General features: G+C 52.5%; 1 protein-coding gene across 1 annotated transcript in view; it reads right to left on the bottom strand.

Annotated features, from left to right (window-relative positions):
• Duox1 (dual oxidase 1) overlaps window positions 1–12659 on the bottom strand; it is a 33479-nt gene that overhangs the window by 1678 nt on the left and 19142 nt on the right. The window contains exons 20-31 of the mRNA XM_021645087.2: window positions 12469–12562; window positions 12047–12222; window positions 9984–10053; window positions 9498–9623; window positions 8821–8999; window positions 8414–8644; window positions 7807–7906; window positions 7555–7604; window positions 6037–6164; window positions 1998–2151; window positions 1404–1636; window positions 996–1154 (exon numbers count right to left, since the gene is read on the bottom strand). Of these exons, the coding sequence (XP_021500762.1) occupies window positions 996–1154; window positions 1404–1636; window positions 1998–2151; window positions 6037–6164; window positions 7555–7604; window positions 7807–7906; window positions 8414–8644; window positions 8821–8999; window positions 9498–9623; window positions 9984–10053; window positions 12047–12222; window positions 12469–12562 (1700 nt within the window). The remainder of the gene's footprint in view (window positions 1–995; window positions 1155–1403; window positions 1637–1997; window positions 2152–6036; window positions 6165–7554; window positions 7605–7806; window positions 7907–8413; window positions 8645–8820; window positions 9000–9497; window positions 9624–9983; window positions 10054–12046; window positions 12223–12468; window positions 12563–12659) is intronic.

The following is a 12659-nucleotide window of genomic DNA, read 5'->3' on the forward strand; positions in this document are numbered from 1 at the left end:
CACGGGGGCTCAGGGCCGGCTCAGCTAGGCTTCCCTCCATGATCTCAACACAGAATTCCGACCCAGGTGGTCTGTGCCTGACCCCAGACCGCCTGGGGAATAGAATGGGAAGTAGAAAAGGTCCTAAGGCCAGAGATGAATCGCCCTAGGAGTGAGAGGCAGCCTGGTACTAGACCACAACTGAGCTGAAAGTCTGTTGAGCCCCAGGCAGCTTCCTTCAGTGGGCACCACTAGGGCAGGAGGCTGGCCACTTCTGCCTTCTTCCAGCTGCCCGAAATGTAAAGGGGAGGCCCCCTCTCCCAGGGTGGGGGAGCCAAGGTCAACTTTCAAGAGGAAAAGCCAGGTGCTGCAAGTGAAGGAGCAGAGGAGAGCTGGGCAAGGGCAGGAAAGGAGCTGTCACTCTCTGAGTGCTGACCGCATGTAGGCTGGGCCTCTGCCCGCTGCATACCAGCACACCTGATTCACCTGCCAGGCCCAGAGAGACAAGCAGCAGCCTGCCGTTGGGTCCCAACTATAGAAAAACGGGCCTGTGTAGAGGGGGGGCCCGAAGGCTTGGCTGTGCTGCTAGGGCCAACCCACCTGCAAGTCCTACCTTGGCACCTCCCCTGGATCCTGAGACCTGAGCCAGTTTTACTTGTGCCCCACCCCAAGGGTGCCCTTCCCTCTTCCAGCCAGGGCTCCAAGGGCTGGCCTCTTCTGGATGAGAGAATGCAGTTTCGTTGGTTGCTTGTTTTGTTTTGCCTCCCTTCAGCCCTCCCTGGAGAGACTCCCACAAGCAAGGCTGTTGTGGAGCGCCCCATGGCTGAGTGAAGGAGCTCTTGGAAACTGGGCGGGTCACCTGCAGACATCGGTATATCAGTTCTGCCTGTCAGGACACCCTGGCATCTCTCCAGGTTCCAGACCAACTAGCTGTTGCGTGGATGTGAGAGAGGAGAGCAGCGGCAGGGGACACAGGCCGTGCTAGGGGGCTAGTGCTAGTATGGTCTAGCCCTCACCTTCTTGCAGAACACTTGGCAGCTGACTGCTGACTTGAAAACCAGGTCTTTGAGGATGGAGGCGAAAGGGGTGACCCCGATTCCAGCTCCCACCAGCACCGACACCTCAAACTTATGCCACTCCTGGTGGCCCTCTCCAAAAGGTCCATCGAGGTAGAGCTGTAGGAAGTGCAGTGGTTTTTAGATTCAGCTTGGCCATCATTCCGAAGCCAGAAATGGAAACGGTGGCCAGGGAAAGGGAGTTACATGGCATCAGGAAAGGTACAGGGTGGAGCTTGGTCTGGTCTGTGATGTTTTCAGGGACAACCGGTCTCTGAACTGAAGGAGGGGGCAGCATAGCAGGGAGCCTGGTGGTGATGGGACGGGGGAGACAGGAGTGTGTGGCTAGCTGGCCTGAAGTTTGGGCACCTTTGGGTATCTGGCACAGGTGTCACCCGTCGGGGGTGAGTAGATCTCCCTGAGGCGGGTGGTCCAGGGTCCAGCTGCCCGGATGTGCAGGCTGAGTGTGTCCTCGTGGGGCGCAGAGGTCAGCGTAAAGGGATGATACTCGGTGGTCCCCAGAGCCAGGCAGGCAATCCGCACCCACTGCCCTGACTTATACTCAAAGCCCTGGGGCCTCTGGAACCGAAGGTGGGTCACTCCTGGGAAGGGATGATGCAAGAGACTGTTGCCTTGACCCCAGCAACAGCATGGCTTCCGGAGAGTTCCTCCGACTACAGTCTCAGCTCTGATGACAAGGTAGATGTTCTATGAGAGCCTCGCCTTGAGGAGGAGCTGGGGGGTGCGCAGGGCAAGGGGAACTAGGCTCCCCCACTCTCTGCCTTAAGCAGGGCCCAATCTTCTAGCAAAGAATGCTTCTCATCAGATTATTCCTCCCAATGACCCCAGGTCCCGTCTACCTCTATTGGGCCAGGCCAGTAAACTGGAGTGGTCCGGGCACTGTTTGTGCCATCAGTTGCCTTAGTAACCAAGCTGGTACTCTCACAACCTCCAGGCTTGTACCTGAAGGCAGCAGCTCAGCCTTCACCACGCTGATCTCCACCTTCTTCCGGCTCAGGCTCACCAGCTTGTCCCCCACGTAGATAATTGCCGGGACCAGGAAGAAGATGTGGAATCGGGGCATCTGGATCAGAGCAAAGCTGCCGTGGATGATGAGCTGCACGCAGAAAGGAACACAGCTCAGATGCAGGGCTACACACAACGAACTGTGGGGCCATCTTTGGCCTTAGACCCCATGACCATTCCCCACCTGACCATTTATCAGTTCCTTCTGGGTCCTGAAACAACCACCACTCACCACCACCTCCATCCTCCAAAGAACTCCAAAGGAGTATTACCATTCCAGACATAGCCAAATCGACTCCTACCTGGACTCTATAAGATTCCCAGTGGGATGTGGGATGTGTGATGTGTATGTGTGTGTGAGAGAAAGGGAGAGGGAGGGAGGGAGAGGAAGAGGGAGAGAGAGACTATGAATCTCAGATGTAACCCAGGCTGGCCTTGACCTTGTGGCGATCTTCCTGCCTTGGCCTTCTGAGTACAGGGTTTACAAGCCGGCATCAACACACCCACCCACATGACTTTATGAAGTGTTTTTCATCATGTCCCCTCTGTCTAAAAAGCTTTAGTGAGCTTCTCATTGAACCCTCAGGCCTTGTAGCGCTTGGATCTCTAGAACCTTGTTAGCTGGTTCTTCCTCCATGCTCTCCAGACACAAGTCCTTTTGGGTACAGAATCTTCGCACTTGCAATGATAAGGGGAAGTCTGGGCCGTCCCCAGCTCTTCCCATGGCTGCTTCCATTTTCTTTTCCCAGTCTCAGCAGAAATGGCACCTCCTCAGCCTTATGTCAGTCATGTCATGTCTCCCTGTTAACCTAATCTGACATCACCCATAATCAGCCTTTGCTCATTCACGTGTGTGTTTTCCTGAATGGTCTGAGGAGTCGGGGGCTGTTAGCATTGTTTAGGATCTTTGTAGTGCCTGCTGGGTAACGTTTGGCACTAGTAACGGTCAGGGAAGGGGATGTCCTGTTACTTCCACCTTTCCGTGGCTAAGGACACCTAACTAGCCTAGCTTTGTAATGGAATAACCTCACAGACTATAACCACCCCACCCAGGACTCTCTCCTTCCCTCCCTCCCTCTCTTCTTTAGTTCTCTAGAGATTAAATCTAGAGACTCAAGCATTCTAGATCAGTGTTCTACCACAGAGCTATACCCCAGCCCTTTTCTTACATGTTATTTTGAGGCCGTCTTAATGATTTGTCTAGACTGGCCTTAAAATCACTCTGTAGACCAGGCAGGCTCTGAACTTTCAATCCTCCTACTTCTGTCTCTCAGGTAGCTGGGACTGTCGGCACGTGCTACCAGGCCCTACTGCAAGGTCTTCTTTAAGGATATGCCTGCTCCCTCTCTGCAACCTGTGGTATTAGTGACCCCTTCTTCATCTCCCTGTCTCCCCTGCTACTTCAGCAACAGTTTTCTGCCTCAGCCACCCTGGCCACTCATTCTCCTGCTCCTGTGCTGGCCCTATTCCATCTACCAGCCCCAATCACGGGTGTGGTCCGAGCTTAGTTTCCTCACCCACTGCTCTTTTCTTTCTGTGCTCCACCATGTAGCGTGGCCTCTCTGATGAACCATAACCACCCTGTCTCATCGGCCACCCCTATGTCGCCAGTATGTCCTGCTGCTACCCAGGCCTGTCTCCTCTGCCCCCTAAATAGCCTATCGCCACTCCCACCCCTCCGTCTGTGTGCATGCCCTTCTACCTAGATCCTGCTGCCTGGATTGCTCTTCAGTTTCCACTCAGCCTTGTCACTGTTTAGCTATCTCTTCTAAAGTTGTGGCTGGAGTCCCATTTTCTCTCAAAGTTGCCCTAACCAGTTCAGTGTGAGTAAAACTCTTCTTCATGATTTTCTGTGGCTTACTGTTGGAACATTCTGCTCAACAGTCCCTTCTGTTTGGTGTGCATGTGGCTCTGGTCTCTGCAGCAAATCCTATTTCCTAAGGGCAGAGTTTAGAGTTGCCACTTTTGTTGGACTTTCCGTAGAGCTAAGACAGAAAAGATCTTTGGTTGCTGGCTATTTAATTGAATTCGGGTCTCTAGTTGAGGAATTCCTTCCCCAGTTGAGGGTTCCACATTTTTTAATCTTTCCCCACAGGCAGTGGTGCAGTTCAGTTCTGAGTTGTCAGCTTAGACATTCCTTCTCAGGGTCTGCTCTATACTGGGGTTCTTTACTTATAACTTTCCTCTCTGCCCAGAGCCACATGCCTCCCTTCACCGCCTGTGATGAACGAGAAGTTGCTTTAGCCCTGATCTCCCGACCCAGTTAAAAAAGGCCTTCAATCTGCCAGGTTAGGGCTGCCCAGAAACTCTGGGATGCCTACAAGCAGCAATGAATCAGAAAGCAGTCTTGGACGAAGCAAATCAAGCTAACCACTCTACTGCCTCTTCCCACTAGTTTCATCACTGGGAACAAGGAACAACATTTTCATAGTGCAAGCAAGCATTAGACAGCAGGCTAGGGCCCCACCCATTATCCGGTAGGTAGGTGGGGAGGGAGGAAATCAGTTAACCATAGCTCCCAAAGGAGGGAGAGATTCTTTGGAAACAAACATCAGCAGTTCTAGAGAATACCCTAAGCCAAGGCAGATAGTTATTTCAAAATCAGGAAATGCTGAGCCACAGGCAAGATGTCCTAGCTACCGATGAGGACAGAGCTGCCTCAGAGAGGAGAGAAGTGGGATGACTGGGTTCAGCCGCGCCCAGGCAGTGGTGCATTCTCCATTTCAGAACAGAGGAGATCCCTGTATACCATTCTGCTAGGAGATAAAAATGCTAGTCATAGGCTTTGAGCTCTTTGAATGCTAGCAGCCCTCAATCAACAGGTGGGGACATTGAGGGCCTCGGGACCTGGTTTGACTTCTCAGTCATCCAGTGGTCCCCTTTTGGGGAATACTGTGCACCTGAGGAAGATGGTGAAGCATCCTGAGTCGGAGTCCACTCAGGGGCTCAGTTGAATTAGCTGATGACAACACAGTGGAGGGTAAAGGGAACAGGAAGAGAGAGGGAATGCAATGGAAAGAAGACATGGAGCCGGGGGTGGGGAGGAAAGAGTGTAGGTGTGTAAGAATAGTAAAGTTAGAAGCCAGCCTCTGCTCGGGCCCAGACACTGGTAAGTATTGTCTCTGAGTCCTGGGTTAACTGACTGGCTAGTGTCAAGTCTATATCAATGGATGCCATATTCTGTGCTCTATCTGCTTCCCTGCCTCCTCCCAGCTGCAGGCTCTTGCTGTGAACCTCCCCTATCCTCAAAAGGTCTAACATCCCTTCCTTGGCCACTCAGGCTCTGACTGTCCTCAAAGACCCGGCCATTCTGTCTCTGGTGCTGAGGCCTGAGCTCTCCTTGGAGCCCAGGCCATCTGCACCTCTGTCTGTCTGCCCATGGTGTTAATACCATGTTGAATAAACTCCTTATTCTCCAGTAATCCATCTCGGCATCCTCTTGAACCACTTGCTCCATTCAATGCCTAACAAGATGGAGTCTTAAGGTCGATCTTATCAGCAGTATGGCTGGTATTTTGAGCGACCATATTAACTTTACAGGCGGCGCATCACTGGATGGCACAGCTAATACGTTCTCAGATGCGATCAGAACAAAAAATAGAGCCCTTTAAAGTTTCTCCAAAAGGCCAGTTCTTCCTCAAGGCAAAAGAAGTCCACCCTGAAACAGCCACCCGAAGGTGGAGAAGAACTGCCAACAAATGGTGTGGGGAAGTCTGTGAGGAATGTGGATGAGCCTGGCAGGGCTGCTACTGAGAAAAACCCACAGCAGGGAGGGATCTTCCGAGAGCTGTGTAATGGGGTCAGCCTACTGGAGAGCCCCACGCTATAATTTCCATTTGTAGAGGGATGATGTGGAGAAATGAATACTTGAAATAACTAAGGGGATGGAAAATCAGTGTCCCAGCCCTCCCTCCTTCCCTCCCTAAGAACGTCTGGCCCATGCCCCATAGGCCTGCATCACAGCCGAAACCCTCACCAGGACGTAGAGAAAAATGTAGAGGTGGTGGGTCAGCCAGAAGCCCCGGAAGCTTCGGCGGCGGAAGTGGTGGGAGGCGAAGACGTACATGATGGCCAGGGCCAGGAGCAGCAGGACCCCGGTGAGGCCTGTGAAGAAAACAGAAGGAAAAAAAAAAAGAAAAGAAAACAGAAGGGCAGAAGGCTAAAGGGCAGTGCTCTGAGGAGGGTGTGTTCTGAGGTGTCCAATCAGAGCCCCTCTCCACTCCTCTGTCCAAACTGGAGGGGTGACAAATGGTCTTAGACTTAGGAGCCTCTTTTCCCTCCCCTGCACACCCCAGATCATAGGTGCCTTTCATTTCAACAGACCCTGTCATCCTTTATGGCTGTGGTCCTTTCTACCTGTGTCATCATGTTGCTTTTTAATGTCAGTCCTTTTTCTCCACCCTCGGGTCCTCAAGAACAAGGACCACACTAGGCGCTCTCACCCTGATCTTGCAAGGCCTGGTATGCTGCAGGCTTTGTATAAACGTGTGCTAAATGAATGCATGCACACGAATCTCTGGATGAGACACAGGGAACAACATGCAGTCAAAACTGCACCACTCCGCTTGGTTATCATAGGACATAACATGAACTCTGGACCAGTTTGTGCATGGGACCATACTAACCCAGAAAATTTCAATAGTTCCTGAGTTGGTTGAGAGCCCCATTTTTCATGGAGGATCCCACGCCAGGGGTACACACACACACACACACAGAGAGAGAGAGAGAGAGAGAGAGAGAGAGAGTAATAGGGGAGCCAGGACGGAGGTGTGGAAACACAGAATACCCTCCAGTGATCAAGGAGGAGAGAGGCAGTAATTAGGAAGATTAGAGCCCCGATGTGTGGAAAAGCAAAGGTTAAGAAGGGATTGAACCACAGCCTGTAAAGTCGTGAACAGAGAGAAGAGTATAAATACAGTCTTATCCGCCAAATCCCAGGGTGCAGAGTCAGCAAGCGCCCTCTGAACTTCAAAGCAGTAGGAAAAAAAAAAAAAAACCCTGCTGTATTTCACAGAAGAGAGAAAAGAGCGAGCATGGAAAACACACTACCCCGAGGAGGAGGGAACAGACTGAAAATATAAACAGGTTTAGGACACGTCTTAATAGACTCACAGCCATTAGCTCGGAAATCGATTGTAGGAAGCTAGTGATATGCCTCCCCACCCTGTGACCTTTGTCAAGACGTCTTACAGTGTGGGTAAGGGCTTGTGTCTGGCTTGACTAGAAAGCCTGGTCCTTCTCCCATGCAGCTGCGGTACACCATTGCTCGAAGCAACTGCCGTGGTAGGTGTGTGTATTATGAAGAGGGGCCTACTCCCAATCCCATGCCAACTAGAGCAGAATGGAGGCTGGGGGAAGTTGTAATGCAGTCGCCCAAGTCTTCTACTGCCCAGGAGTGTCCTCTGGCTCACCATAAGAGTTCAGTGCATTTGGCTGCTCAGAGGCTGGGCTTTACCGTCCAGCCTCGACGCTGATAGAAGGGGAGAGTTCTCACCTGGTACGGTCTGGAAGAACCACCAGTAATACTTCTGAGGAAACTCTGACCTGTGGAGGAGGCCACAGCAAAGAGGAGGCATGAGAAAACTTCCCTAGGACCCCTCCTAGAGGTCCCAGAAGGGCAGCACAACCTAGTCACCAGTCTCTCCGTCTCCCGATGGCTCAGGCCCTCCCAGAGGGTGACACTGCCCTCTGGGCCAGGAAGACTTATGCTCTACCTTCAAGAAGTTCATTCCTGACACACACTTACCCATCATCATGGAAGAGGCCAGGGAAGAGGCAAGAGAGGACACTGAGGGGGCTGATGGAGAACAGGTACACGTTTACAACGTGGCCAGCGCTGTGCAAGACTGAGAGAGACCAGAGAGGGCGGTGAGCCCGGGGACAGCCAAGTGGGGGTGCTCAAGCGCTAAACAGGGAGGACTGAAACAGCACCTGTGGGGGCCGGGCTGCTGACTTACAATCAACCTCCTCCTCCTCCCCCATTCCACCCACAAACACAACCGCACGAGTCTGAAATTATACCATTAGAGGCTCATTCCTTTGGTTTCTTTCACAGATCTGTTTTAAAGCGTAAAACCCCGGAGAGCAATATTTTGTACCCTTGTGCAGGAGTCTTGGGTACATTGTCAGAAGTTGGGGGTGGTGGTGGTAGGGGTTGCCCTTGAAAGTGTAGGAGAAGCCATTCAGGGCAGGGTGGGCTCCTCCGCTTAATTTCGTCCCACAGGCCCAGCTGACTCCAACCTTACGGAGAAGGCCACCCAAGATCGACATTGAAGTTAAATGCAAATGGGGGAGGCGCGTCAGAGGAGGGGAAGCCAGCAAGGGCAAAGGGCACCAAGGGATCCCCCCCCTGCCTGTGAGGACGATGGCTGTGGAGGCGATCAGGCGATGGAAGTCCACCGCAGCGTCGAAGGGGATGTAGCGGTTGAGGAAGGTCTCCCGCAGGAAGGTGATGAGGTTTCGGCACATGGTGAGCAGGATGTAGGAGAACATGAAAGAGATGCTGGCCGCCGTGCCCCTGGACAGGATGATGCCCACGCGGGTGGTATCGGTGATGCCGCTGTGGTGGGCCGCGAAAGCATAGTCTGCGGAGGGGAGACAGCGCATTGGTGGACGACCCTAGTGTCGCTTTCTGCAGCCTGCCTCACCCCCACCCTGAGCCACACCCACACACATGCACACACACACACACACACACACACACGGGATGGGTGTTGCTCACAGCAGACCCCGGACTCCAGGTACATGATGTCACACTCACAGTAGGCTCTCTCCAGGAAGAGCGCCCCGGTGATGGCGTAGAACACCGCCACGCAGCCGATGTGGCGCCGGTAGTTCTCAATGAAGCGCTTGAATTGCTGCACCGTTTGGTGGCGGCGGCTGCGTTGAAACTTCTCTCGGTGTGCCTCCGTGAACAGCAAGGGCTGGAACGAAGTTACCCTGGGAGACAGGGAAGCCTTAGCCTTTGGCCTGTGGGACTCGGTGCCGTGGAAACTGTCCACCCCAAGGAGGGCCTCTGAGGGCCAGCCCGGGAAAGGCCTTGCCCCTTGGTCTCAGCGAGGGCTAACCTCCAAGCTCCTGCCTTGGCCTCTCTCTATGATATATTGTGACCTGGGGGCCAAAGAAGCCCCTTTCTCTCCAAATTGTTTTTTGGTCATGGTTTTATCCCAGGGACAAAAAGCTAACCCTGGCAGGGCCTCTATGAAGGCCTCCTCCTGACTTCCCAGGCAGAGGTGAGAAAAGATCCCTGGCTTCTGAACATCCCTTGCCCTTCCTGCCATCCTGGCACTCATCAGCAGGGAGCTGTAGTGATAGGTGCACCAGTCTCACGGCACCAAAGCTCTCTGGGGGCAGAGAGTATTTATCTGCCAACAAAGCAGAGCTCCCTGAATAACAGACATAGGGGATGCGTAGACTTCAGGGGCAAAGCAGGCATACTTCTTGCCAAACCGCCTCCGAATCTCCTGAGGAGGGTCTGTGTCCATGGAGTACTGCAGTCTCTGTGGTGATGACTCAGTCTTGACGTTGCTGCGGGCACAGTGGGCGCTCATTCTGGGCGAAGGGCTAGGAAGGAAAGGCGAGAGGTAGCGTCCGAGCCCCTGCTGCCCTGCTCAGCCTCCAAACCAGCTCTGTCCAGGAAAGATGGAAACTCTCCATTCAGAGCAGCAGGAGGATCCCCAGAGAGGTAGGCGCACTGAGAAAATGAGCCCCCGCTGAGGCCTCAGATATAACTCCCGTCTACAAGGATTCTTGGCTAAGGCAGGAAGTGAGCTTTGCTTTCTCCTCATCCTGATGCAGGGTGTGTCTGTCCGCTTGGAGGAAGTGGGCCCTTCTTCTGTTTGCATGAAGATGCAACATGGGATAGTTGGGGGGGGGAGGTGGGCAACTTTGGCCATTCTAGGGAGCAAAACGACGGGAGCGTACCAGATCTTCTCTTGGCTGATGTAGGAGGCTCGACGGCAGAGGTTCTTGATGACTTCAGGCACTTCCACCCCTGCAATGCAGAGGTAGGGACCAGCTCAGAGCCCAAAGTCTAAGAGAGCCTGGCTCAAAAGAAGGTCCCGCCTCTGGGTACCCCAGCCCCCCCGTTCCTGGCCCCCCTAGGAGCTGGGCTCACATAGACAGCTCTAAGGGAGGTCGCTCAAAAGTCTTTCTTTTCTGTGTTTAAAAATATTTATAATAAAATATTGGGAATTTTACCTCATTGTTCCTGTCAGGGCTAAACGCTAAGAACAAAGCAAGGCTAAGCTGCAAATCCAAGTTCCTCCAGGAGGCCTGCAGCCTCCAGTGGGTTTCAAAGGTCTGAACCAGCCCCGAAAATGTCATAGCATATGGCAAACTGAGCTACGTGAAATCCACGTGTTTGAAGATTTGCTTGTTTCAAGTGTATGTTCATGCGTGTTTGTATCTATGCATTCATGTGTGTCACATGCATGCCTGATGCCTGAGGGAGGCCAAAAGAAGACATCTGAGCCCCTGGAACTTGGCTAACAAATGGTTGTGAGCTGCCATGTGGGTATTGGGAACTGAACTTGGGTCCTCTGCAAGAGCATCAAGTGCTCTTAACGACCGAGCCATCGCTTCAGCTCCAACATCAAGTGTTTAGAACCAAGTACAGATAACCATACTCTCCAGCTGTTCAGCAAACAGCAGATGTGGCAAAATAGCAATCAAGAGCAAATCTTGGTGAAAGGGAAGGGCTGTTGGTAATACTCTTGTGCCTTTTTTCTGTCACACCAATTCTTTCAAATAAGATCAGAAGGAAACAACAAAGCACAGTGGTGATTAAAAGTGAAACAAGACACCAGGCATTGTTCATCTTCTGCTTAATCCTCAGTCCCCTGCCAGTCATCCGGAGTTGCACATCCCACGGTAGTCTGGCTCCCTTGCCAGGTGCCTCCCCGGCCTCTGCCCTCAGGTCCAAGTACCCATTACCTTGGCTTCCTAAGGAAAACAGAAAGCTACTGAATCAGCTTTCCTCCTCACCAGCTCTCCTTGCCCTCAGGTCAGAGGAAGCCTTCCCTTCCGCAGAAGTTCAGCCACACCTTGTCCAACTCGCTCTGGTCCCTCAGCAATGCTGCCAGCCCCCACTTTTCTCATAATCCGGGAAGGGCTGGCTTTGGTCTCAACATGCCCCAAGGAGACTCACAAAGACATTGTGACAGTTCAGAACAGACCACACACAGACCCCTGCTTGTTGCCTGACCTTGCCCTCGCTCAGACCCTGGCTTCCGCCCGCTTGGGTCAGACACAGATCGGGCAGGAAGCAGAGGGAAGGACAAGGGAATTGGGCCTTGATGTGCTCAGCTAACATTTCCTGAGCACTTAGCCAGGAGATAGGGTGTGAGTTGGGGGATCAAACCCCGAATATACCAGAACTGTACAACCCAGTTGAGGAGAACATAGCCTGTCCCCAGTAGAGGGTAATAACGGGACACTGTTCCTTCCCACTTCCACACTGAGAGGTGCAAAGGTGGCGTGTCTTTGGCAAAGCACCGGAAGAAGCAGGCTTCCAGTTAACATCTCCTACCACAAACTTAGTTATGTCAGCACTTAGAAGGTAGAAGCAGGAGAGCTGCCACAAGTTCAAGGCCATCCTGGTCTACATATCAAGTTCCAGGCCACCCACCATGCATATAGCAAGACTCTGTCTCAATCAATCAATCAATCAAACAAATAAACAAACAAACAAAGTCTCCCACCCCATCTTTACCCCACCCACTGCAGCAACCAGAATACATCCATGGGCCATGGCACTTTTATCTTCTTGAGCCCCTTTCTCCATACAAATAAAAATAAATTAGCAACATTATTCGATAGCTAACATGGGTATAAAAGAGAGTATAACCCACACTGGCTATACTATGTATTCATTATCATATTGATTTTTCTTCTTGCTTTTAAAGAAAGCATTTCTGTGGGCTCCCGAAAGTACACAGGAGTTTTGCCTGACGCATAAGTCAGCCCTGCTGACCGGGTAGGCTCACCTTTGACACAGAGCTGCGTGAACCGGAGATCACTGTCGTGGTCCCGCAGCATGAAGTGGAAGTCCTCCCAGGTCAGCTCCTCCTTGTCCTGGAAGCCCGACTCCCGGAACATGGACTCCACCACCTCAGCCAGCTGGGCCTTGGACAGGCAGTTGTTGGAGATCTCGATGAAGGACCTAAGGTTGGAAACAGGCACCAAGCCCAAACACAGAGGCTCACTGACCACTCCTTTCAGGGCCTCCTATAAAGGGTCCCAGCTAGCCGAACCCCAGGTCCCCCTACTAGTCTAGAAGGTTCTGGTTACAAAGATAAAGAGGATGCCTCTACTTCTCCTTTAAACTTCTGCTACCCCGTTGATGGACCCTTCTCCTCCTGGCAGTCCCTGCCCTGACTTACTCTCCTGGCTGTTGGAGAGAACCAACCTTAGCATCCTAATGAATTCGTCTTTGGAAATGAGGCCATTCCCATCAAAGTCGTACATTCGGAACATAAGGCGAGACTTCTCCTCAGGGGAGCCTGGAAGAAGGAGGGTTCTGTGACGAGAGCCCTGCCCAACCTCTAGAAACGTTTACTAGACTGTCAGGCACCTGCCATAGTTAAACGCCTAGCCTCA

Source organism: Meriones unguiculatus, chromosome 18 (genome assembly GCF_030254825.1).
Source record: "Meriones unguiculatus strain TT.TT164.6M chromosome 18, Bangor_MerUng_6.1, whole genome shotgun sequence".
Classification (NCBI taxonomy): domain Eukaryota; kingdom Metazoa; phylum Chordata; class Mammalia; order Rodentia; family Muridae; genus Meriones; species Meriones unguiculatus.